The sequence below is a fragment of the Sceloporus occidentalis genome, unplaced genomic scaffold, assembly GCF_023333645.1.
Source record: "Sceloporus occidentalis isolate IW3139 unplaced genomic scaffold, rSceOcc1.0.p SCAF_27, whole genome shotgun sequence".
In the NCBI taxonomy this organism is placed as follows: Eukaryota; Metazoa; Chordata; class Lepidosauria; order Squamata; family Phrynosomatidae; genus Sceloporus; species Sceloporus occidentalis.
The window spans coordinates 10,736,597-10,759,437 of record NW_028317007.1 but is presented as its reverse complement, the minus strand read 5'-3'; the positions used below and the strand labels follow the sequence as shown (position 1 = coordinate 10,759,437).

The window sequence follows — 22,841 nt, the reverse complement described above, 5'->3', positions numbered from 1 at the left end:
CATGGGAGCTCCGCCCCCTTTTCTGACATCCCTGCGATCCTGCCGTCAAGTCTCCAGCTCCTGCGAGGAGTGAAGACCCGGGCTTGGGGACAACAAGGGACGCCGCAGCAGAGAGGACAGATGCCCCCTCGCGCACCCGCGCCTGCCCCCTCGTGGCTAGTGCACTGTGTATGTTTGTGTGTGATTATATATATATATATATATATATATATATATGTGTGTGTGTGTGTAAGGGACTGACTACCTGACCCTAATCTACCCTTCCTGCTGCCATCCTACTACCACAGGGTGACGTCTCATCTCTGTTATCGGCGTGCCGTTACCAGGTGTCTGGGTGCTGGGTAGGTATGGCTCCTGCTCTTACTGCGTCCTATGGTAATGCTTTACTCATTAATTGTAAAAATAAAACAAAAATTAACCGGTACATCCAAAAAATGCATCCCAAGAATCCCCTATGGACGTACCAGTACATCCTGCCCTTCTTGCTACACGGGAGATCAGGCTGTCGTTTGACATCGCTGGTGCCCAATCTCCTGTAAAAGCTTCCGACACGAACACCGGAAAACTGTTACATTTTATTTAAACGCAGATCGCCCGATCGGCCATTCCCTTACGGGTCGCGTCACCCGGAAGGTCATCGGAGGACAGGATATTACAGACCCTGCAGGGATATCCGATCGCTCCGATGAGGCACAGGCACTGTGATCTATATGCAAGTTTGTGGGGACTTGCATAGAGATCAGTGTGATTGGTGCAGGGGGATCGGAGGGAGGAGAGTGAGAAACCATGTTTCTCACTCTTCTCCCATGCTGAAACACAAAACAAAGAAAAAAAATGGTTTGTGATTTAAAAAAAAAAAATCACTAAAATAATTGAATAAATAATAAAAAACAATAAATTGAGCTAAGTGATGTCATTGTGGTGTCACTGGCATTAATAACATGTTCAAGAGGTCCCTAACGATTTAAAAAAAAAAAAACATTTAAAAAAATAAAATAAAAAAATTAAAATATATAAAAAAGATAATAAAAACCCTTACATCCCATTGCCCTAACATGTGCCCTCGTTCACAACCCCCAAACCCGTTAAGCCATAAGCATAAAAATTCTACGAAACACCTTATAGTATGTTCCCTGAAAGTGCTGTGAAAGTATGGAAAAATCTATATAAATTAGGTATTTCTGAATTCCATCACTTTACCTAATTTTGTGAGGATTCAGAGGAAAAAGTTATAAAAAATTAGGTGTTTCTACTAAATTTCACATCCTAAATTGTCAGCTAACCATCTAACTATGGTATCAGAAGAAAGCTCTATCTCCTTGAAAAACCAATATATAGTTTACATGGGTACACTATTCGCAGGAAAAGAGAATAATCGCTAAACCGACATACTGCAAAAATGGGAAAATTGCTGCGGGGTGTGACGTACCAAAAAACCCTGGGAATGAAGGGGTTAATACATCAAAAGAGGGTCATGTGACCATTTCTGATAAGCACTATTTAAATCATATGTATAGAGCTAAATTAAAAAAATCAAATCAAATGATAGTGATATTGATCTAGTAGATCCTAGATCCCGTTAGATTGTGACCCGGCTGTTAATAAGATTATTATAGGGCAAAAGTATCATTGATACATTGTTGACTAGTTTCAGATGTGAGATATCTATGACTTAAACATGTATTAGTAGAATTACTGGGCAGTAACTGCTAGCAGAGTAGTCCTTGGTAATCACAAACACTACAGGCCACAGTTAGTTTCCATACCTGGGAACTTCTGGGCTCTGGCTACCCGGAGCCTTTCCTTGTGGGACCAGGCCAGGACTGCACACTGTCAGGGGGTCAGTCCCATGACATTAGTGGAAGTTCCCGCTGATGTCGTAAGAGTTCCTGCTGAAGGCAGCTGGAAACACCCCTATTTAAAGGAAAAATGGGCAGGAGCGGGGGCGTGTCTTGAGCCAGAGAACCGGAGAAGCGGGTATGGTGATGTCCATATCTTTTCCCCTAAATTGTCACAGAGTAAGAAGTTGGAGAAAAGCTAAAGGTTCAAGATGAAAGATGAAACAATACCCTATAAGACAATAGCATGTCTGATGGGCACTACATGTTTTGTGGTTCATATCAACCAGTTATAGAAAAGTCTCTGCTGCTGGCTTCGACCTACTTGACGCAGAACATTGTCAGCTTTCTTGCTTTTGAAGATTACTTCTCATACTCAACACTGATTTGGTGGGATGTAGGCCATGTTTTTCTTGGAGTTTTGGATATTTTATTTATAAATGCCAATATAAGTCCAGAGCGCTGCATTTTTACATCAGTCAACAGAATAAAAATATTAGCTTCACAAACCACCTAAATGCATCTTCATCAGGCCATCTCTGTGCAAAATAGCGGCCCAAGCAAGACCTGTCTGTAAACTAAGACCGGCCCAAAACCTTATTAATTCCATGTTGCTGCCATGGGTCAAATGCAGAGAAGGTAAAAGTACCCATGCCCCTAATTCCTTCAAGCCTATCTACAGTATAAATATTTTTTTTTTTTTATTTTTTTTTTTTCCATTTATTTAAATCTATACATTTCTTTTAAATAGTGCTTATCAGAAATGATGTGACCCTCTTTTGATGTATTCATTTTTGTTTTAGGTTTACAATAAATAATTAATAACGAGTCAGTAAAGCATTACCATAGGGCTCAGTAAGAGCAGGAGCCATACCTACCCAGCACCCTGACACCTGGTAACGGCACTGGCTGCAAGTTTTTATTCAACAAAACTCCATTAAGAGCTACTGCATGGGCTCATATAACCAAGTACATATATGACATCCATGCGCACACATAGATATTCATGCCCACACACAGACATATGTGTACACACACAGACATACATGTACACACACAGACAGACATGTACACACACAGACAGACATACATGCAGAATAGGACCACCATGTGCATCCATACAGAGATATCCCCACATATATTCACACACACACACAGCAGTATACACACTGACAGCTCCTACCTGCAGAGCATCTCTTCCTGTAGTGGCAGGTTAATGGCTGGGGATCCTTGTCTTTTCCTTACATGCAGAACCATTTTAACTGCAGCATGTGACTGCTGAAGGAGCTTCTTACTGGTAGATCCTCATCCTGTCACATGACAGGAAGTTGGAAACTGACTCTGCCATCTCTGATGCCTGTAATGGAGTCTGTGTCTTGACAAATACCCCTGCTGGAAGAGGAACCCCATACAGCAAGTGAGTCTCCATCTACACCCTCACCTCACCCACCCAAGTACTGGACAGATGCTTCAACTACACTGCAGCAGGTGGGGCCCCAACCGCCAGGGCTCCGGAGCAACTGCCCCATTTACCCCATTGTTAGGCTCAGTGCAAGGGAGTATGAATATGTGTATATGAGTAAGTGTATTTTGCTAAAGTGTATGTAGGTTTATATAAATATATCTATAAATAATTATATATGTGTATAAATATACACACACACTAAACTGTTTACACAGTTTACTTAACTGTTAGAACATTTTCTAGTTGTAACTTGATTGGAAAAGGGTTCTCTAACGATCAGCCTTTTTAACTTGGATTAAACAAGTCATCGGAACACAGGAGTGATGGGAGTGATAAATGGCCTCTGTACGCCTATGAAGATATTTCATTACAAATCCGCTGTTTCCAGCTACAATAGTCATTTACAACATTAACAGCGTCTGCGCTGGATTTCTGATCCATTTCTTGTTATTTTAATGGACAAAATTTGCTTTTCTTTTAAAAACAGGAACATTTCTGTGATCCCAAACTTGCATGATCCATGCTCTATTGCTTAATACTTATATATAAGGGTAAATAGAATAAACAAACACAGGGTACTCGTTTCAATGTCTTCCTTTAATTGCATTTAATGATCACTTTTTGTATTATGAAAGCAGCAAATTAATAGTTTTTATTAAATGATAGAGAAGAAGCACATTTTTTTTCTTGCATTGATCCTTAATGTGTGTGTGATTGGCTTGGATTCATTATTTTGTGACCCGTTGAGGCCTTGACAATGTCATAACACACACAGGTACACATATTCTATGCAGTCTGTGCATAAGATGACAGCTTTTTAGTGCACAGCACTAACCATGAAGCTGTTCCTAATCGGATTTATAATTTGGGCTCTTTTCAGTGTTTCTGAGAGCTCTGAACATGGAGGTGAGTTTATTACAGAGAAGCTTTAAGGAAATCTAAGGCAGAGATTGTTACCGTTAACATTGCAATTTATGAATGTTTTGTAGTTTTATAGCTTATTCTATTATAATTAAATATTTAACCCCCCTTCATCCTTTGTACTAATTTAAACAGGTTGTTGTCTAACTGTCAAATAGTTTTAAATCTCACATATTAAATAAAATGTGTATCCTGGATTATTAATATTTTGTTAATACCAATAAATTCAATCTTACTTTATTCTTAAAAAATATAATGGAATAACTTACATTTATTTTTTGTGTGTTATTTTACTTTAAACCAAAATCTCCTGTTTCTCAAATGTCTTGTCCTTTCCGTTTCAGTCTGTGGAAACAGACCCCTAGTGGAGGATTTCCTTGGCTCCCGCGTGGTTGGGGGAAAGGATGCGGAGCCCGGTAACTGGCCCTGGACAGTGAGTATCCAGGAGGAAATCGACAAAGAGTATTTTCATTTATGCGGAGGTGTCGTCCTGAATCCTTTGTGGGTTCTGACAGCTGCCCATTGTTTTAAGGATCTCGGCAAGTAAGTAACTTAATTGTTTTATGGCAGAAAATGCAGAATTAGAATGGTTTAGGAGACAGGGGCCAGTGCGTATTGCAATACAACTAACTGGAATCTTTTAATAGAAACATTTAACATAAATCCCATAATCAGAACCCTAGTCATCTATTTTTTAGGAGAAACCATGGATATGCTTATTTCCTGAATATCTGCATAATACACGACTATTTGGGGGGGAAACTCAAACCCCTGATTTTATGTGGGGGCTCATTCCTTTATGACATAACAGAAAAAAAGCATGTGTTCTGATTAATATGATATTTATTAATGCTTGAAAAAGTAAGATAACTAATAAAATGTACCTTGGTTTATTCAGTGAATATTTTTCCTGGAGACTTGTGTTTGGCGCCAACCAACTATCACAGATGGGGACAAAGGTTCAGATCCGAACTATAACAGAAAAGATTCAGCATGAGAAATACGATCCTGAAACGGAGAGCAACGACATCGCCTTGCTTAAGCTGAACAAGCCCATCATATTTGACGACTACACTCAGCCAGCGTGTCTCCCTGCCAAACAGGCGATTCTGAGTAAAATGGACGACTGCTACATCGCAGGCTGGGGTGTCATTGAGGAAGGATGTAAGCACAGCTTTAGCCGTAGATTTTGTACATATCTATAGACTTTCTCCTTATCTCAGAGTTGTGGGTTTCTTTCCCTTGTGACACCTTTCCAGGGATTTCTCTCTTGTGTTGCCTTTCTGCACTTTGGGAGCAGGTGGCCCCATTGTAGGTGTGGTGGGAGGCACATGGGGTGGTAGAGGGCACGGAGTCCATTTGTAGGTTCCTGATGGTCCAAAGATTTCTGAGGCCAGCTCTGCATTTAATAACTCTTTTTTCTCTTCAGCTACTGAAGCATTGGATATCCTCCAGGAAGCTCCTGTGAACCTGATTCCAGTGGAACGCTGCAACCGCCCAACCTGGTATAACGGAGCTTTGGGTAACTACAACCTCTGTGCTGGATATGAACAGGGAGGCATCGATAGCTGCCAGGTAAGCCAATTTTCCCCTGCATGTCCTTTTTACTCAGTGATGATGCATTGTTAATGTTTTCAACATCCTGGGCAGTACTTGTTTTATAAAACTGTGCCGATGAACAGTCGGGGAAATGGCAATTGTTTAAAGTCTTTATTAAGGAATGTTTTCTTTTCTTTGAATCATGCAGGGTGACAGTGGTGGACCTTTGATGTGCAAAAACCACAAAACTAAGTTTTACACTGTGGTTGGCATAACCAGCTGGGGCTCCGGCTGTGGCCAGAAGCAAAACCCTGGAGTCTACACCTCGACCCAGTTCTACCTCGAGTGGATCTTTAAACACCTCAACGACGAGAAGAAACCTGCATCTAAATCTCTGAAGATGAAGGCCGCTAAAAAAATCTGGCCAAAATTAGCCGAAAAACTCGGCAAAGCTGGCAAGAAGACCAATTAATTTTAGGGTGCTCCAGAAATAGAAGAATCCATCAAATCTGGGCCATCTCCTCTACAAGAGAGAATAATATGTCAGCTATGAGTAGACTTGATTGTGTTAGCCGAAAAACTCGGCAAAGCTGGCAAGAAGACCCATTAATTTTAGGGTGCTCCAGAAATAGAATAATCCATCAAATCTGGGCCATCTCCTTTACAAGAGAGAATAACATGTCAGCAGTTAGTAGACTTGATTGTGTAGATTAGAAAAGCATCAAAAAGACTGTTGAATGTTTGATATTTTTTTTATATTTGAACAGCATTTTTCTGCAAAGCCACACACAGGGAATATTACCAAATTGACTGTATATATATATATATATATATATATATATATATGGTGATGAGCCAGAAGCAATCACCAGTCACCATATCAATAACTAGACTTCAGCTATATAAGATGATTGATTGTAATTGCCTCCCAGGTAGATTGTTGGTGAAGTAAGTGATTTAAAACTCCCTGCTCAATCCCACATACATCATATCCCTTTTCCCCGCATATCTGTGGCTGGAGTTTTCCTCTTATATGATATCACCTTTGGTGAAGAGTACCGTATTTGCTCGATTATAAGACGAGGTTTTTTTCAGAGCAAATGCTCTGAAAAATACCCCTCGTCTTCTAATCGGGGTCGTCTTCTAATCAGACCTCAAATAGAGTCTGATTAGGAGACTAAGATCCAGATCCCCCGCACCGCTGCAGGGGACCTGGATCCTCCTGTCTCACCCCCCCCCCCCCATCATACACACACTTACCGGTGCTTCCTGCTGTATTGCCGGGGCAGCGGGTTGACGTCTACGCGATCCGCGTAGACAACGTCCGCTGCAGCCGGAAGGAGGTGTGGCTAGCAGCGGGGGTTGTCTGCGTCCGTCGCGTAGACCTTCCCCGACTGTCAGAGATCTCTGATCTCTGACAGCCGGGGAAAGTATACGCGACGGACGCATACAAACCCCCGCTGCCAACTCCACCTCCTTCCGGCTGCAGCAGAAGGCGACGTCAACCCGCTGCCCCGGCTGGAAGCACCGGTAAGAGAGGGCTGAGAGGGGAGAGAGGAGAGAGGAGAGGGGGGGGGGGGGAGAGAGTGTGTGTGTGTGTGTTAGTTAAATGGGGGCATAGGGCATTTCTGGAGTGGCGTTAAGGGGGCATTTAATAGAGCACTCTGCCTCCTGAAATGCCTTATACCTCCCTATATGCCACTCTGCCCCATAATATGCCTTTTAACCCCCTAAATGCCAGAGTGGCATATAGGGGTATAAGGCATTTCTGGAGGCAGAGTGCTCTATACAATGCCTTTTAACTCCCTTAATGCCACTCTGCCTCCTGAAATGCCTTATACCTCCCTATATGCCACTCTGCCCCATAATATGCATTTTAACCCCCTAAATGCCAGAATGGGATATAGGGGTATAAGGCATTTCTGGAGGCAGAGTGGCATATAGGGGGTCAAAAGGCATACCATGGGGCACAGTGGCATATAGAGGGTTAAAAGGCATATCATGGCCCACAGTGCCATATTGGTGTGGCAAGCCTGGGGGCAGATGTGCATAACTGGGGGACAGGCTGGAAAATACAAGAAATAAAAACAAAAAAAATATTTTTCTCAATCATAGCTTTTATTAAAAAAAATAGTTTACATGAATTAACATTTACTGGTAAAACTTTTTTCCTTTAGGGTCGTCTTATATTCAGGCTTTTTCTTTTTTCCTAAGTTAATATTCAGATTTTGGGGGGTCGTCTTATAATCAGGGTCGTCTTATAATCGAGCAAATACGGTACTTGATATCAGCAAAAGTGGTTGGTTATTTGTTACTGGGAACTAAAACACAGTTACTGGATACTTTTTAGGATTTCAGTAAGAGCATGGTAGTTCATAGAGTGATTAGGCTTTCTAACACGTCATAGATGTTAGTGTTGCAGTGATGGAAATTCAGCATTTGTGTTATAGCAATTAAGCTATCCTGACCACAGGACACGACCAAGGATCATCAATGTGAGTTCTGATGTGCTTTTTTTCAAATTGTTCTTATTTACCTTGAGAAAGACTGGCACATATCATATAAACAATTCTCATATAAACAAATATCAAATGTTTTTGGGGTGAGTAAAATAAAGACACAATCCTAAAAATAATGATATAAAAGAGGCAATACATCTGTAGATTTTAAAAAAATGACTAAGAAATGACTATGTATTTTATGTTAAACAAGTGCCATCTAGTGGTCTGCATAGAAAACACTAGCACATTTTCCAAAAACACAATTCGCCTAGTGCATTTTCTATCCTGGGGTGGAATATTCAACTTTTATGTGCTTTGTAATCTGTGTGACTAAAAGGAAGAAGGAACTAAAACCAGAAGAGTCCAGGCTAGGTTTGCCAAAGTCACAGTGTAAGATCACCAGTTGCTTTATATAGAAGCCAATGCCTTGCTCCTGCTTTTATTTTCCTTAAAGACAACTATCTAACTGTAGTCAGTTATTTTCACTGTATAGTTAGAATTCAAGCATTTCTATTCATTTTGATTATTTTTTATTGTATATGCTGAAATATATATTAGCGTCCCCAAATTGATAATCTAAATAAGGACGGGTAGCCCATTAAACAGTGAAGTGCTTGTTACTGGGACTAACTAATTACATATGGTGGGTCCCAATCAATATCAAACGTGGCTGGCCTCTATGCTGCCAAATTAAATATAGGGAAAATGGGTAAAACTAATGGAAGGTAATTTGTAAAATGCATTTTTTAAGCTCTTCAAATTGTCATTCCAAAAACAATTAACTGTACAATGGCATGACTGTTAAATAAAGGGGCAAAATACAAAAAAACTAAAACAATCCGAAGGGCACAGCTGGAAGACAGACAAATGAAATAAGCAAGTGTTCTGAGGCTAAATTTGTTGTATTCTGTTTATATATTTTTAAGCGGGCAATTAGCATTGTTACACTTGCCATAATAAAATGCTACCTGTTGTGACTTATTTAATAATGATTATAATTGCTATGTTCCAGGCTACAGCGACAACATGGTTTCCAGAATCACTCGCATACCGAATTGTGTCTTAATTTAGCACTGTTTGCTGTAATTACAGGATTTTATAGGTGTTGAAGTGAAAATCTGCATTTCATTTAATACAGCTGCACACGACAATGAACTTGGAATCACTGTTTAGCGCATTTGTCTGGTTGAGCATGGGCATAAATTGTGAGTCACGTTGTTTACGCAAGTTCTCTGGTCAAAGCTAGATCACAGAAAACATAAGGGCTATTTAACGATGCAGAAAAAAAAGGTTTTACCTGTAATGTATATGCCCATAAAATAATGGATGTATTAATACGATAATGTAAAATAATAAAAAAAATGTAAGATTTGAAATTATGAGTTGTAAAGGGTATTATTATTAATTAATTATTATTATTAAGATTATTTATTAGTAAACTTGCCTGCAGATCTGGCAAAGTCCAAATGAGGTTGAATAGCATTTTGATTCTTGCAAGGGCCTCACGTCGGATGGTGGTTTGCAGAAGGCTTGGGAGGATTCAGGAAAGTTACAAGACGGGTGAACCTGTTGGGGACAACTTTATTTTTCATATGCTCTTCTGCATTAATAATGCAAAGTGCCATCTACCTTCAGTCAATTACAAATATAGTCAGTGCTTGATTTTCATTAAACAAAACCAGTGTTCTTTGTCGTTCGAAATATACACGTACTCATACATTACAAGTGACGTAATTGCTGATTTTTATAAAAAGTTGTGGACAAATATAGTAACAGTAACTGAAATATATTTAGTAATATGTGAACCTGCCACAATGTATAGCATTTTTAAAAACCTTACAGGTTATGATCAATTTTTAGATGCACCAAATGTGTTCTTGGTATAAGCCAAAGGAAACCCAGAGTTGGTTATTTTTGTAGGTCCTAAATGAGGAAAAGACCTCTGATGCCCCAAAATTTTAGGTGAGATAGAAACTGTCTTACTAATAACCAAGGTGTTTGACATTCTACAGTGGACCTGAAGACATGAAGATGGACACATTTATTTAGGGTTTGGATTTTTCACATTTCACCTCGGGTGTTTGATTGCCTTTTACTACTTTTTAGGTATAAGCTCCAGGAAAATGTCCATACTGTGTTTTTCTTAATGTTTAGTAAATGGCTCTTTAAACTTACCTTAGATTTCAAATGAAACGTTTTTCATATTTGCTCATTTTATTTTAAATATTTCAGAAACATATTTGAATGTTAACAAAGTGTAAGAGTTTTGTTGTTCTTTCAGAAGGGTGAGGACTTTAGCGACATTAGTGACGACCAGGGGCCGCTTGCCCTCCTCAATAACTCATATACGCAGTAGCACATGCTTACATACACAATTACTATAACCAACACACAGACACTCACTTTGATACATACACACTCACTCTAGCATACATACATGCACACAATAACACACTTACACACACTTACTCTAACACACTTATTCACACCATCACATCTCACAGATTTAATTTGCCCACAGTCTTTCTTTAAAGCTGTTCACTCATTATGTGCAATATAAAATCAATTGAGTCGGTCGGTCCCTGTTCCCTACTGAGCTCATTGAACGCACCTGATCCTGACCCTAAGCCGGAATATGCCACTGTTGGTTTGGATTTCAGAAACAAACATAGACATGCAGTATAGTTTTTACCATAAGCTAAAACTAAAGAAATGTTTTTGTCTACAACATGCTACAATCCTATGGGGAAAATATGCACAAAATATCTATTCCTACCCAGGAAAGACAGTTATGAAAGTAGAAAGACACTCTATTCCCTAGGTCTTTAGTCTTTTTAAAGTTAGTTGCAGCCAGAGATCCACAGCAAGCAGCTAATTAATACTATGTATGATAATTATGTATAATAAAAAGCTCAGCAGTACTACGTCAATTTTAAGAGCATGGATTGTGTAGACTACGAAGATGTAATCCCTCCAGCGGCAATAAAAATGACAAATATAGAACTTCTTAATTCTGCCATATGTTGCTGACAGAATAAAATATTAAAGGAAAGAGAAGCTCTTAAAAGGAGAGATTCCATGCAATTATTTTTGTTAAAAGGTCTTCATTGTCAAGTTGTCAAAAGGTTTTTATGTGCCCTTTCCAGCTGGTGAAAAAGTGTTATGTTTTAGAGGGTATTCATTGATCAAAATGATTCTTTGAAACATGGTATAACATTTTTACATTAAAAGGAGCTAAACAATGTTCCATTTTAATAGGCAAAAACAACGTGTGTCTTTTTACTTTAGTATCTGAAAAGAACATTCGGAATGCTTTTTTAGGCAGCAAAAGAGATAAGAAATATGACATTAGTAATAGCATCATAAAAACTCTACATTCTAAAAGAAGAACAAGGGCCATGTATTATGTGCAAAATCTATTTATCAAACAGACATATGTTACAAAGACAACGTAGTATTTAGTTGCAGCACAACAACTTGCCAAATCATACAGGGACTAAACAAAACTATAAGTCATTGAATAGTGGCTATTGTAAGAATTGTAATTCATTTTAGACTTCTTTCCAGAGCTTTGAACAGCCTCGCTCATCCAGAAACATTAGCTTTCTTAATCTCTGGCCACAGGTAGATTAAAGTGCTTGGGGCCCTGGAGCACTTATACAAAAGTGCCCAGGGTGGCATGTAATAGATTGGAGGGGTAGGGTTAATATGGTTGGCTCTTGTTGCTTAGGGTCATTAGAGCAAGGCTGAAAGTTCTCGCATGGCTCGTGCCACACTTCAGTGGGAATTCTGAGTATAAATACTGGTGGTACAGTGGTAGTTTTTCAGTGCCCAAGGAAAACTGTGACCTGTACCCCCTCACACTAATTTTGTTGGGTTTTTTTTCACTTGTTTTTTTACTTTTGTTGATGGTAATGTCATTGGGGTCGTTGTGTTTATTCACAAATTATTCATTGTTATCAGCAACATTATCCCATTCCACCACATGCGTTTCTAGACTACAGCCAAATTTAGTCAGGAGCATCGAATTAACCCCAGTATGTTTCTTAAACTGTTTCACAAATAAATGACATTAAAAGACGATAAGCAAGAAAACTCTGCATTTGCTGTCCAACTGTAATAGTTATTCCAACACAACACATGCTACTAAAAGAATTGAATGGCACCATCAAATGTTTGCGAATTCCTATATGTAAGAGTTTGGAAATATGTTTCCATTGGATTTCACTGCACCATAACTAGTAATAACGTTTGACCACCTGAATAGGTCAGAACCCTTTATATATTTAAAGAAGGGCTTTGCTTTTTGAGAATGTAGTGTTTATTTAATATCTGTATACTGATGCAAAAGTGCGCGTTGACTACTTTAAAAATGTGCAAATTAGTTGAGTTCCAATATTAATTGAGTTTTAATAGATGATATTTAAAAAGAATGAAATGCCAAATTGCTCTTTTTTTCCTTCATTAATTGAAGAGCCTCTCAACTTCCCAAGGGATTAATGTTAAGAACCAATATGCGGTTAGAGTCAGGGACTAAGCTGCCAAAAGCCTGGCAGCCTGCAGAGACATAAACACTAATGGTTAAACGGCTGAGCTGCTGTCACTCAACCAGCAATGAATTCAATTAAAACATCTGTTCAATAGTCATCTTTGTTCATCTTCCATGCAAGAAGACCTTGTACAACCTGCTTTATTAAGAAAGAAAACTAGTAGGGCAAGAAATACAGTATTACTTTGAGGGAGATTATAGGGGAAGAAAAATGAATATAGGAGATGGCAGGCACCCTTCAGTAGAAGGAAAAAAAACAGAACAATAAACAGTAAAGAACAATAAAAAAGTAAATTCAGCATCTACTCCATCTACTTTCTTGCTATCCATTTTTTGGATAATGCATTAACCTGTTTATCATGTATACCAAGGCAAACTAAAGCAAGTCTTTGTTTTCATGTACGATTGTCTGCTAAATTCAGTTTTTGCTGTTTTGCACCCTCTTAATCAATTTATCACTGCATTACTGCGCTATTCTTCTCCTTACATTAGATACTAACAGTGGCCAGCAGATTCTTTTAGAATAATTTAGAGTATTGCTTAATGGCAAGCACTTTATCTACCAAATTAATTGGTATAATGAGCTTTTTCAATGATAATTAGATGTTATATTTTTTTTCTTTTAAAACAAACAACTATTATTATTATTTATCAACAAACTGATTAAAGCTCAACTTCAGTAAAAAATGTCTAAACCTCCTGTTTGGAAAACAATCAATAATGTTATTCTGAGTGAGTGATACAAAAACTTCTTAATTACTTCCCACAGGAAGTTCTAAGAGCATTAACTTAATTAATAAGATTAAATAGGACATCGAAACAGCAGGTTGTTTAAGGAAATTGAGACAATGGTGCCACATGAAAAGCAATTGATTTTCATAACCAGCCTAGAGCATCTTGAGCATTGGTGTGCCATCTGCCCTGCTTCCCAGCAGGACAGTCACTGTGAATACCAACTCTGTTTAGAAGATCTAATAGATGTAAGGCGCAATAAACAGATCCACATTGACTACTAGAGCACCCTGCAGACTGACAACTGCTTTATCTCGGAGAAGGCAAGACGTCTCTTGTGATTAGTACCAGTTAATTAATCCAGTTGGAACGTTTGCATCTACTATTAATTGACACTTGAGCTGTGTTGTAATTAGTCCTCCCACCAGCCCTCAAAACAACATAAACTTAACCCACAGTCAACCGTACTTAGAAAGTTTGAGGATAACATCTTAAGCGTCTGCAAAGGAATGTTTACGCTTCAGATATTTTATTCTTGATCCGTACAACTCTTTTTTTCCAAACAATATATGAAAACAACCAAAACAAGTAATGAAGACATTTGTTGATATGATTTGCCACATACACACAAAAAAAGCTTAAGCAGATGATGGAGAAGTTCTTAGGGGACCCGCTGTGTAATTGAACCGCACCTTGTTGGGGTTATTGCAACCCCTCTCTTGTTGTTATACATATAGTGGTTCCTCCATTTTTCTTCACATAAGTACTTATATGAGTGTTTTCATCACTTTTAAAGAGTCCATGCTGTGGATGAAGTCAGATAGGTTAGAGTCTGCACTGTAGTTAACCACAAGTCATTGTAGCTTACTGTAGAGGAAGTTGGAAGCTTATTTTGCATTTGTTCAAACGATGTTGTGATGCTCCTTGGCATTTCCAAGATTTCCATTCCATGACTCTCTACCCCAGTATAATCTAATAGTTCTCTCTCATTTCTTTGTTGGGGAGATCATTTCACCCTCCTGTCTTAGACATAGGCCTGCACAGAATGTTTTAACTCAATTTCAATATGTTTTCCCTGTTGTATCTTTCCCCAAAAGGGTATAATTGCACCCCCCTGTGTACCAGACCCTCCTGGATTAACTCTTTTCTTCATTGAACCTGTTTTCCTTGCCCTGCACCTGACCAGATCCTAGCCGCAATTTCCCTGAAACTGTTTAACAGCTAGGACCTATGGAAGTGCCTGCTGACGTTTGACCCTAGATTTGTAGATGCCCCTTGCCCCACCAAAGCGCTCTTCTGTGGATCTATTGGGTTCAGGCGGGTTGGTTACTGAGAGGAAGCTCCCAGCTGCATCATGGCCGATTCCCAGACACTAAGTGAGGGTGGTAGGTGGTTTTGGGTGGGACATGGAAAACTGAATAGTCAGATCCAGGTGTCAAATAGACCTCTATTACTTTATACTGTTATATTTTACTGTTGTAAATAGTGTCATGCCCTTCCTTATATAAGGGTCCTAACTGAAAGACATATCTATACCATGTAGCCATGGAGGAGATCTGCAGAGGTCAGTATGTCTCCAGCCAAGATAAGGCTGAACACGCATGTTGTGAATTTTTATGTTAAATTCAAACCTAGTGTTTGGGGTTCACAAGCAAGAATTACTTAATCTGGACAGATTTAGCAATGCTTAAATAGCAAATATAAAATGCTCCCCTCCCCCCAATCGAAGCAATCCAACATGTCAGACTGAATTAATAAAGTAAGAAAAGCAGTACCAGCATCCTTTGAAATAAAGCTATGTTGCATGAGATGTTCCATAAAGTAAGTTATTTTGTCATAACTGAGTTTGTTTTCTTACACCTGGTGGGAATCTATTTGCAAAGGCTTGTATTATGTACTGAATGTGTGAGTATCAATTAATGAAAGGAAACATATAGAATGATCTATTCCTTTTATTCAAGAGTTACTATTTATCTTTATTCTGAACAATAACCCAATCCTCAATACATGAGAGGGTAACGTTAATGCTTACTTTCTGGAACCTGGAAAAATAACATTCCTTGTTCAAAGTGTGTTTAATCTCAATACTAGTCAAAAAAAAAGAAACAGCTTTCTTTCCGAGCAGCTTAGCCAAAGCTGTCCTTATGTTACTGCAGTGCTTACCGTTTCATCAAGTACTTAATGTTCAATTCTCTGCATGGTACATCTGTATGATACTTTCAAAGACCCCAAGGCACCAGAAGATTTTCTACTCTCAAATGGTCTACTTGTGTTATGTGTCCTTTTATGCAGAAATTGTGGTTCTTTTTAGACTTGGAACAAACACATAACATATTGTGATCCATGAAGTAGGAAATGTCTGTTCTATCTGCATCTTTTTCAAATTTATTTTGCTATATTTTTCCGCCCTCCCTTGGTTTCCCTTTATATTAAATGTATTTCTTAAACCTCAACATGTGAACCATGTACAACTAATTACATCATTTATTTGTAACTTTTCACTAATTATTTTCCAACATAAGTACTCAATTCATGCATAAATCAAGTACTAAATAATCAAGAGTTTTAGTACGCTATACATGACATGAATATTTCATTCCCCCTCACTTATCTTCATTTTTGTAAATTTCTTTATTTCTTAAAGCTGTCACTCAGTACTCAGTTTACATATTGGCATAAGGAATACTTATGCATTAGAATAAATCAAGGGTGAAACCATCTTAACACCCTGTCTTTAAGATTGCTCCCTTTTTGTTAAATTGCAAAAATGACTTTTTGGGCCCATGATTCCAATTTACAATGTGAAAGGAAGTGAAAAACATCCACGTCCTTTTTGCTGTGTGCCACTCACTGATGCTGTGCACAAGGATGTGATATCATATGAATGCTTATCAAGCAGTAAAAGTAATGGGCAGCACACAGGAACTCTGACATGAGTTCAATGTCATGAGGGTTGATGGCAGTTATAACATATGTTAACCACAAGTCATTGTAGCTTACTGTAGAGGAAGTTGGAAGCTTATTTTGGATTTGTTGGAAGCTTATTTTGTTTGTTCAAATGATGTTGTGATGCTCCTTGGCATTTCCAAGATTTCCATTCCATGACTTAAACTCTCTACCCCAGTATTATCTTATAGGTCTCTCTTATTTCTTTGGGGATCATTTCCCCCTCCTTTCTTAGACATAGGTCTGCAGTTATAACATATGTTTTGTATCAGGAATCAGTTAAGATGTGTTGGATTTACTGTTCCAGATTGTACTACCAGTATATGCATGTGTACCTTTCCCACTTAAAGCTTGACTCACAGGCAACACATCTTTGCTTTTGGCACGCTAGGACAGGGTGTGTGCAGTGGTTAGCAGGTCTAGGGGGTGTACAGCACGCAACATACAAACCCCACTGACTGCAGGCAGTGTCTACAAAACTAAGGAATATCATAAGTAGAAATAAGTTCTCAGCACCACTGGTGACAAACTGGTGGCTTCGGCTTCTGTATAGTAAAAAAAAACCAAAAAAAGAGTATCTCTTAAAATCTGTTAATCTGTAAAATCTAAAAAAAAAAAAGTGAAATTACATTTTTAAAACCTTAGTGACAACTTTTGTAACTAACATTCCACCAGTCATTCTGCCTTTATATTTGCACATTTATTTGTTAATTTTTTAATATGTGGTGACAAAAAAAGCTATCCTCCAAATTTAACTAAATGGATAAAAGATCTGTTCTTGATAAATGTGAGCTATTACTGTGACTTTACACAGCCTAGTCATTGTTTTTAATATTTTTTATCAGCGCTTGAGAACTCATGTACTCGGTTTGAGATATCTCTGTAACATTTCTTGCTTCAGCATAGCTGCTGACTACCTAATAGTATAGTAGAGGATAGTGTGCATCACTTTACATTCATCCCTACACATTCTACTTCTATCACCTTTTTAGTCCCCATTTTGCACACAGGGCTTGATGAACTCACAGACCCATGTTATGCTGTTGTGTCTAAGAACTTAACATGAATCAATTTAAACAGCAAGTTTGTTGACTCAGCATTATAGTGTTGCTACTTGAACCAAATTGTATATATTTGGCAGAGTGGATTAGTGTACATTTTATGCCAATGCCAACGGTTCCAAAATTCATGGAATGGCAAAATAAGGCAACAGACAGAAACTTCAATCCACTCAAAACTTTGATCGGCAACAAAATAATTTCTCTGATGGTGAATTAGCATTTGCGTATGTAATTTGGAATGCAGACTCCCTGCTGAAATAACCATTTTGCCTTCAAACCATTTTGGGTTTGCCACACATCTGCAATCTCCTTCCAGTCTGGACGAACATGAAGGTTATGACTATACCAAAGTAAGTCAGCTATTAGTCCCACATAATCATATTTTAATGGTACATCTTTTTTTCATCTCCATACATTCTAATAACTTTTTCCCTGAAGGCTGAAACTTATTTCTACAGTTTCTACAGAGCGTTATTCTGTTCTGTTAATAAGCAAGGAGTACAGCTGGCGTCTGTTTTAAATGAATGCTAATCCATTTCCAGCAATAACCGTTCAAAGATGAATGGCCATTTGGTCTCCTTTAGTTGTTCAGTAAGGATGCCAAGTAATACCAAAGGCTAATGTTTCACATACCAATAATTTGTTCCACAATTTTATAACAGAAACCTTATCTAAAGGGGCATGGTATCACTTTCAATAAATGGGCTAGGTTCTATTGGCATGTGTTACATCATATGCAAGAGAAACTTTTACAGTTTTAAAAGTCACTGACATGCAAGGAGTGAGAATAAAGCCTGCGAATATAAGCCTTCTATGATTTCTCAAGAGTGCTATGAGCAAGCAGGAAGAAACTGATCTATGCACAAAAACTACCCTTGTAAAGTATTATGTATTAGCCGATTCAAAAGTTTGACCCTTAACCCAATCATAGCCCCAAACTCTTTTGAAACCATAGTTCCACATGTTAGTCCCAAGTACAGATGTGGCCCACCACCAAGGGATGTCTGGCACCTATTAGACCCAGTGATAAGCACAGCCAAGTGCCCCTCAACCTCTATTTCTTTTGGGGTGTAACTAGAAACTACAGGGCCCTGGTGCGAAAATTGCCCTAAAGCAACTTTGCCCCAAAAAGCTTATCAGTGCCATCTTTGTCCCAAACAGCCTGTCTGTTACCCTGCCCACATCACTTAATCAGATGATCTCTACATTCTCTGTGCCGATAGCTCCGGGTAGTACCCATATATAACGGCTTTAAAAGGGTGGACAAGTGGTCACAGGAGACCCCTGGGGCCCCTACAGTGAGATAACCCCGTCTTAGTTGTTTCCCCGGCCCTCCGACCATTATTGTTATATCCCTCAAAAATATCTTATCTTGACCTCGCTTATTGTCAAGCAGCCCAGGAGCAGTATGGGTCAGAGATAAGAGTCATGTTGTACTAATTTTACCTGGAAATTATGAAATGGGTGACCGACAATGCGTGAAGAATTTGAATTGGCCCAGAGGGAAATTTTTCACTAGGGGTGCCTGCCCCTGTCATCCACAATTTGTGTATGGCCTCAAGCCTGTCATAAAAAATATGGATTCTGATACAATATATAATTAGAGTATTGCTGTCCAGACCCAGTCTATACTTCTCAAGGTCTCTGCCTTCCCAAAGTGGAACAACACAGCTGTAGCCCCAATCATACATTTTAAAAAAGTAAACACCAAGACTGAACCATAGCCTTTACAATGAAACCAGACTCGCACCGGCCATTGGGCCTTCAACCTTTATTGCCATTAGTGTTGCAGAACTATTTCTTCTAGTATGCAGCATCAGCTAACCACACGCTGCAAAAGTGTAAGATTGCAGCATGCAGCCATTTGTAAGCAGTAGGTGGCGATACATATGTCTTTTTATAACTTTTTGTAGTGCCAGGGTTTATTTTAATTCTCACTCCAGACCTGCATGAAACCATATGTAACGGGACGCCCTGTACTCCGACTGAGTACTTCTGCCAAACATTGCTTCCTCCTGCTGGGACACCAGCAAATAACCCCTTCAGGAGTTAAAAATCCGTATAAGCGACACCGTTGGTCGCCGGCACTGAGCTCCTCTGGCATGAACCAATGAAGGGCAGCTGCTTTTTTTTTTTTGCTGATTTTGCTTGTTGATTTTGTCACTGCTATTGCTATTACATTCAGTGATATATATACAGGAATTAAGATTTACAAGTAACCATTAGCACATAAAACATGAATAAGGATTCTGTATGGTCTGGTACAGGAGAAGATCCAGGAGATACCGTACCTACTCTAGTGATGCCACCCGCCCTTTTTGTTTCATGCTTGAAATTATGATATATGTATAGTTATTTAAGCTAATGTGCAAACACACTGTAACTTGTGACTTGTTATGTAATTGCTGTTTATTGCTTTGATTTATAATTTTGCATTATTTTTTTAATTAATTTTGAATTATTATTGATTGGTTATTGCCATACTGTCACGGTTCCCTACATGCCAAGTTCCTGTATACTGTATATTCCCACTCTGGTGGTGTTTTTGCTTGCAGCCTCTAATGACCACTTGTCAGTTGGCCTTGTTATCTAGTACAGCCCTACTTTCATCATATGGGGCCTTTGCATTGTGAATTGCAGCCTTTCGTTGTGATGCTGCTATTAGCCCCTGACCTATTACTGTTAGCAGCATCCTGCCGTGTGCCCTGCCTGAGGGCTAACCCGAAGCGTGCCGTGCCTGAGGGCTATAACCCGCCACATGCCCTGCCTGAGGGCTAACCCGTCATGTGTCCAGCGCCCTGTTCGTGGGCTGTCCTGCCGTGTGCCCAGCACCCTGTCCATGAGCTATCCTGCCGTGTGCCCAGCGTACTGTCCGTGGGTTATCCTGCCGTGTGCCCAGCCCACTGTCCGTGGGTTATCCTGCCGTGTGCCCAGCGCCCTCTCCGCAGCTATCCTGCGTGTGCCCAGCACCCTGCCCATGGGCTATCCTGCTGCATGCCCAACACCCTGCCCATGGGCTATCCTGCTGTATGCCCAGTGCCCTGTCTGTGGACTATCCAGCCACAGAGTCATGTCTGTGGGCTATCCAGCCTGTGCAATCCACCTCGCTTCGCAGTCAGGGGCGTAACTAGACGCCTCAGGGCCCGGGTGCGAGAATCTGTTAAGGGCCCCCCCACCCCCTCACCCCCCCAAAAAAAACATGACTTTTACCCAACAATTTTTTTTCAACTAATTCAACAAATTCAATTTACATATTGAATCATATCTGTAAAAAAATCTAAGAAAAAGGGGCGCATGTACAAAGGGCATAATCCAGGGGTGTCCAAGTTTTTTCTGCAGTGGGCCACTTCATCAGAATTGTATACATGCGCGGGCCGCACTCATTTTTCACTGTGACAAAAAATATGGCCTTTAATAAAATATGCAGATTAAAATAAAGTAAAATGACACAAAACCTTTACTCTTCCTCTCACTGATTTCTGGGCCTTGAAAGTTTTGCGACTACAAATTCAGGATTCCCTAGATTTATTCTAGGGATGAACTAAAATGAAAATTCTGGACCAAAACATTCAGGGTTCACTTAGCCAAAACCGAAAATGACCCCCACCTTTAAAAATAATAATAAAAACTCACATGTTTAATAAAAGTAGGTAACACACAATTGGACAAAATTAGCAATATGACTTGGCATGATAGGAGTGTGATTGCTGTTAGCCTAGGCAACCAGTAAATGCTGGTACCTAGGCATGATGGGACTGTGCTCGCTGTGATTGCTGTTAGCAATCACACTCCTATCATGCCAAGTCAGCCAGTACATGCTGGTACAGGGTGGCTGTAAGTGCAGACCCCATACTGCTGGCAGCATCACTACACAAGGGGGGCAGCTGGCCAGGTTTCAGCATGTACTGGCTGACTTGGCATGATAGGAGTGTGATTGCTAACAGCAATCACAGTCCCATCATGCCTAGGTTCCAGCACTTACACATCCATGCTATCACACACACACACACTCATTTATTCATATAATCATTAATTCACAGATTCATTCCCTCAATCACACACACTCATTCAAACACCCTCCCCACCCCCTTACCTGCACTGCAGCTCCCTCGATGCCGCTCACAGACTTCAGCAGGGGGCGCGGCCTCCCTCTGCCTTCTCTGCTAAAGCACAGAGGAAGTAGGATGTCACGTGAACTCCGCTTCCTCTGTGCTGTCCAGAAGACCCTCCCACAAGTAAGTAGCAGGGCTTGAGGTGCGGCTCGCGTAAGATCGGTTGCCCTGGCTGCCGATGTTACGCGGGCCGCACCACGAGGTCTCATGTTGGACGCCCCTGCCTTATTTAAAAAAAAAAAAATGTAAAAAAGATTTCGGGCGGCCCCTTGGCTTGGGCCCCCCTACCGCCGGGGCCCGGTCGCAGTCGCGACCCCTGCGACCCCGGTAGATCCGCCACTGCTCGCAGTCCTGTCTATTTGCATCCATTTCTAACTGCTTGGTTCTGTCTGTGCCTTCTGGTCATTAATCATGCATTGGACAGAGTCCTTGGTATCCCCTGGATTGAGGCTCCTCCCTGACTTCCTTGCCTGGGCCATGGCACATACAGTAGAATCTATCTAGGTGTTGTTTTCATGCAATTTAACCTTTGGAAGGATACATAAAATTATTTATAAAGGTTTATTTGCTTAACATCGTAAAATGTGAAATTTGGTTACACTGGAACACTAACAGTAAAATGTAAAGCCAGAATTACCAACGGGATACAGGACTTTTTCCCATGTGTCCACACTGACATGCACAAGGGACAAGGATGGAGGCAAGTTAGCAAACTCCGACAAGCAATTCTCTCCTTTTGGGGGGCTGAGCGAAGCAAGAATTTAAGCCCATGCGAGCTCACCCAGCTATATACATAACATAGAACACATAACTATTACATGGCATTTAACATTACTCTTTCTGTCAAAAAACACAGTCATGGCATTTCATGCAAATTTTCCATTTTGCATATTTCTTCAGTGAAGATATCATAGGAATCCTTTTATCTGTCCAAGTAGAAAGTGGTAACATGCTTCCAGGACTCTATGTGTTAATCCAGACATTTTTCAGGAAAAAAACACATTACACTTTAAATATATGCTCCATTGTGTTAATTGGCAGGGTTAAACTTTAAACAACTTTTACTGTGTTCAGTATTTTTTTCTTTTAATTGTGGTTATATGATTGATTAACTAACAGAGTTTGGATACATATCTGGGCTTTTTGCCTTAAATATATCACAAAATGACTTAATAAA

General features: G+C 39.7%; 1 protein-coding gene across 1 annotated transcript; it reads left to right on the top strand.

Annotated features, from left to right (window-relative positions):
- Nucleotides 1–4,139: 4,139 nt before the first annotated feature.
- On the top strand, nt 4,140–6,235 carry LOC149299933 (acrosin-like). The gene is made up of 5 exons (XM_089485872.1): nt 4,140–4,209; nt 4,569–4,767; nt 5,123–5,388; nt 5,654–5,799; nt 5,972–6,235. The coding sequence occupies exons 1-5, from the start codon at nt 4,140–4,142 to the stop codon at nt 6,233–6,235; spliced, it is 945 nt and encodes a 314-aa protein (XP_089341998.1).
- Nucleotides 6,236–22,841: the final 16,606 nt, after the last annotated feature.

Excerpts from the sequence above, each read along its gene's own strand:
- LOC149299933 (XM_089485872.1), top strand. The coding sequence starts at position 4,140 with ATGAAGCTGTTCCTAATCGGATTTATAATTTGGGCTCTTTTCAGTGTT. Across the intron at positions 5,389-5,653 it reads GGGTGTCATTGAGGAAGGAT|CTACTGAAGCATTGGATATC; the intron begins GTAAGCACAGCT and ends TTTTCTCTTCAG. Across the intron at positions 5,800-5,971 it reads GAGGCATCGATAGCTGCCAG|GGTGACAGTGGTGGACCTTT; the intron begins GTAAGCCAATTT and ends TGAATCATGCAG.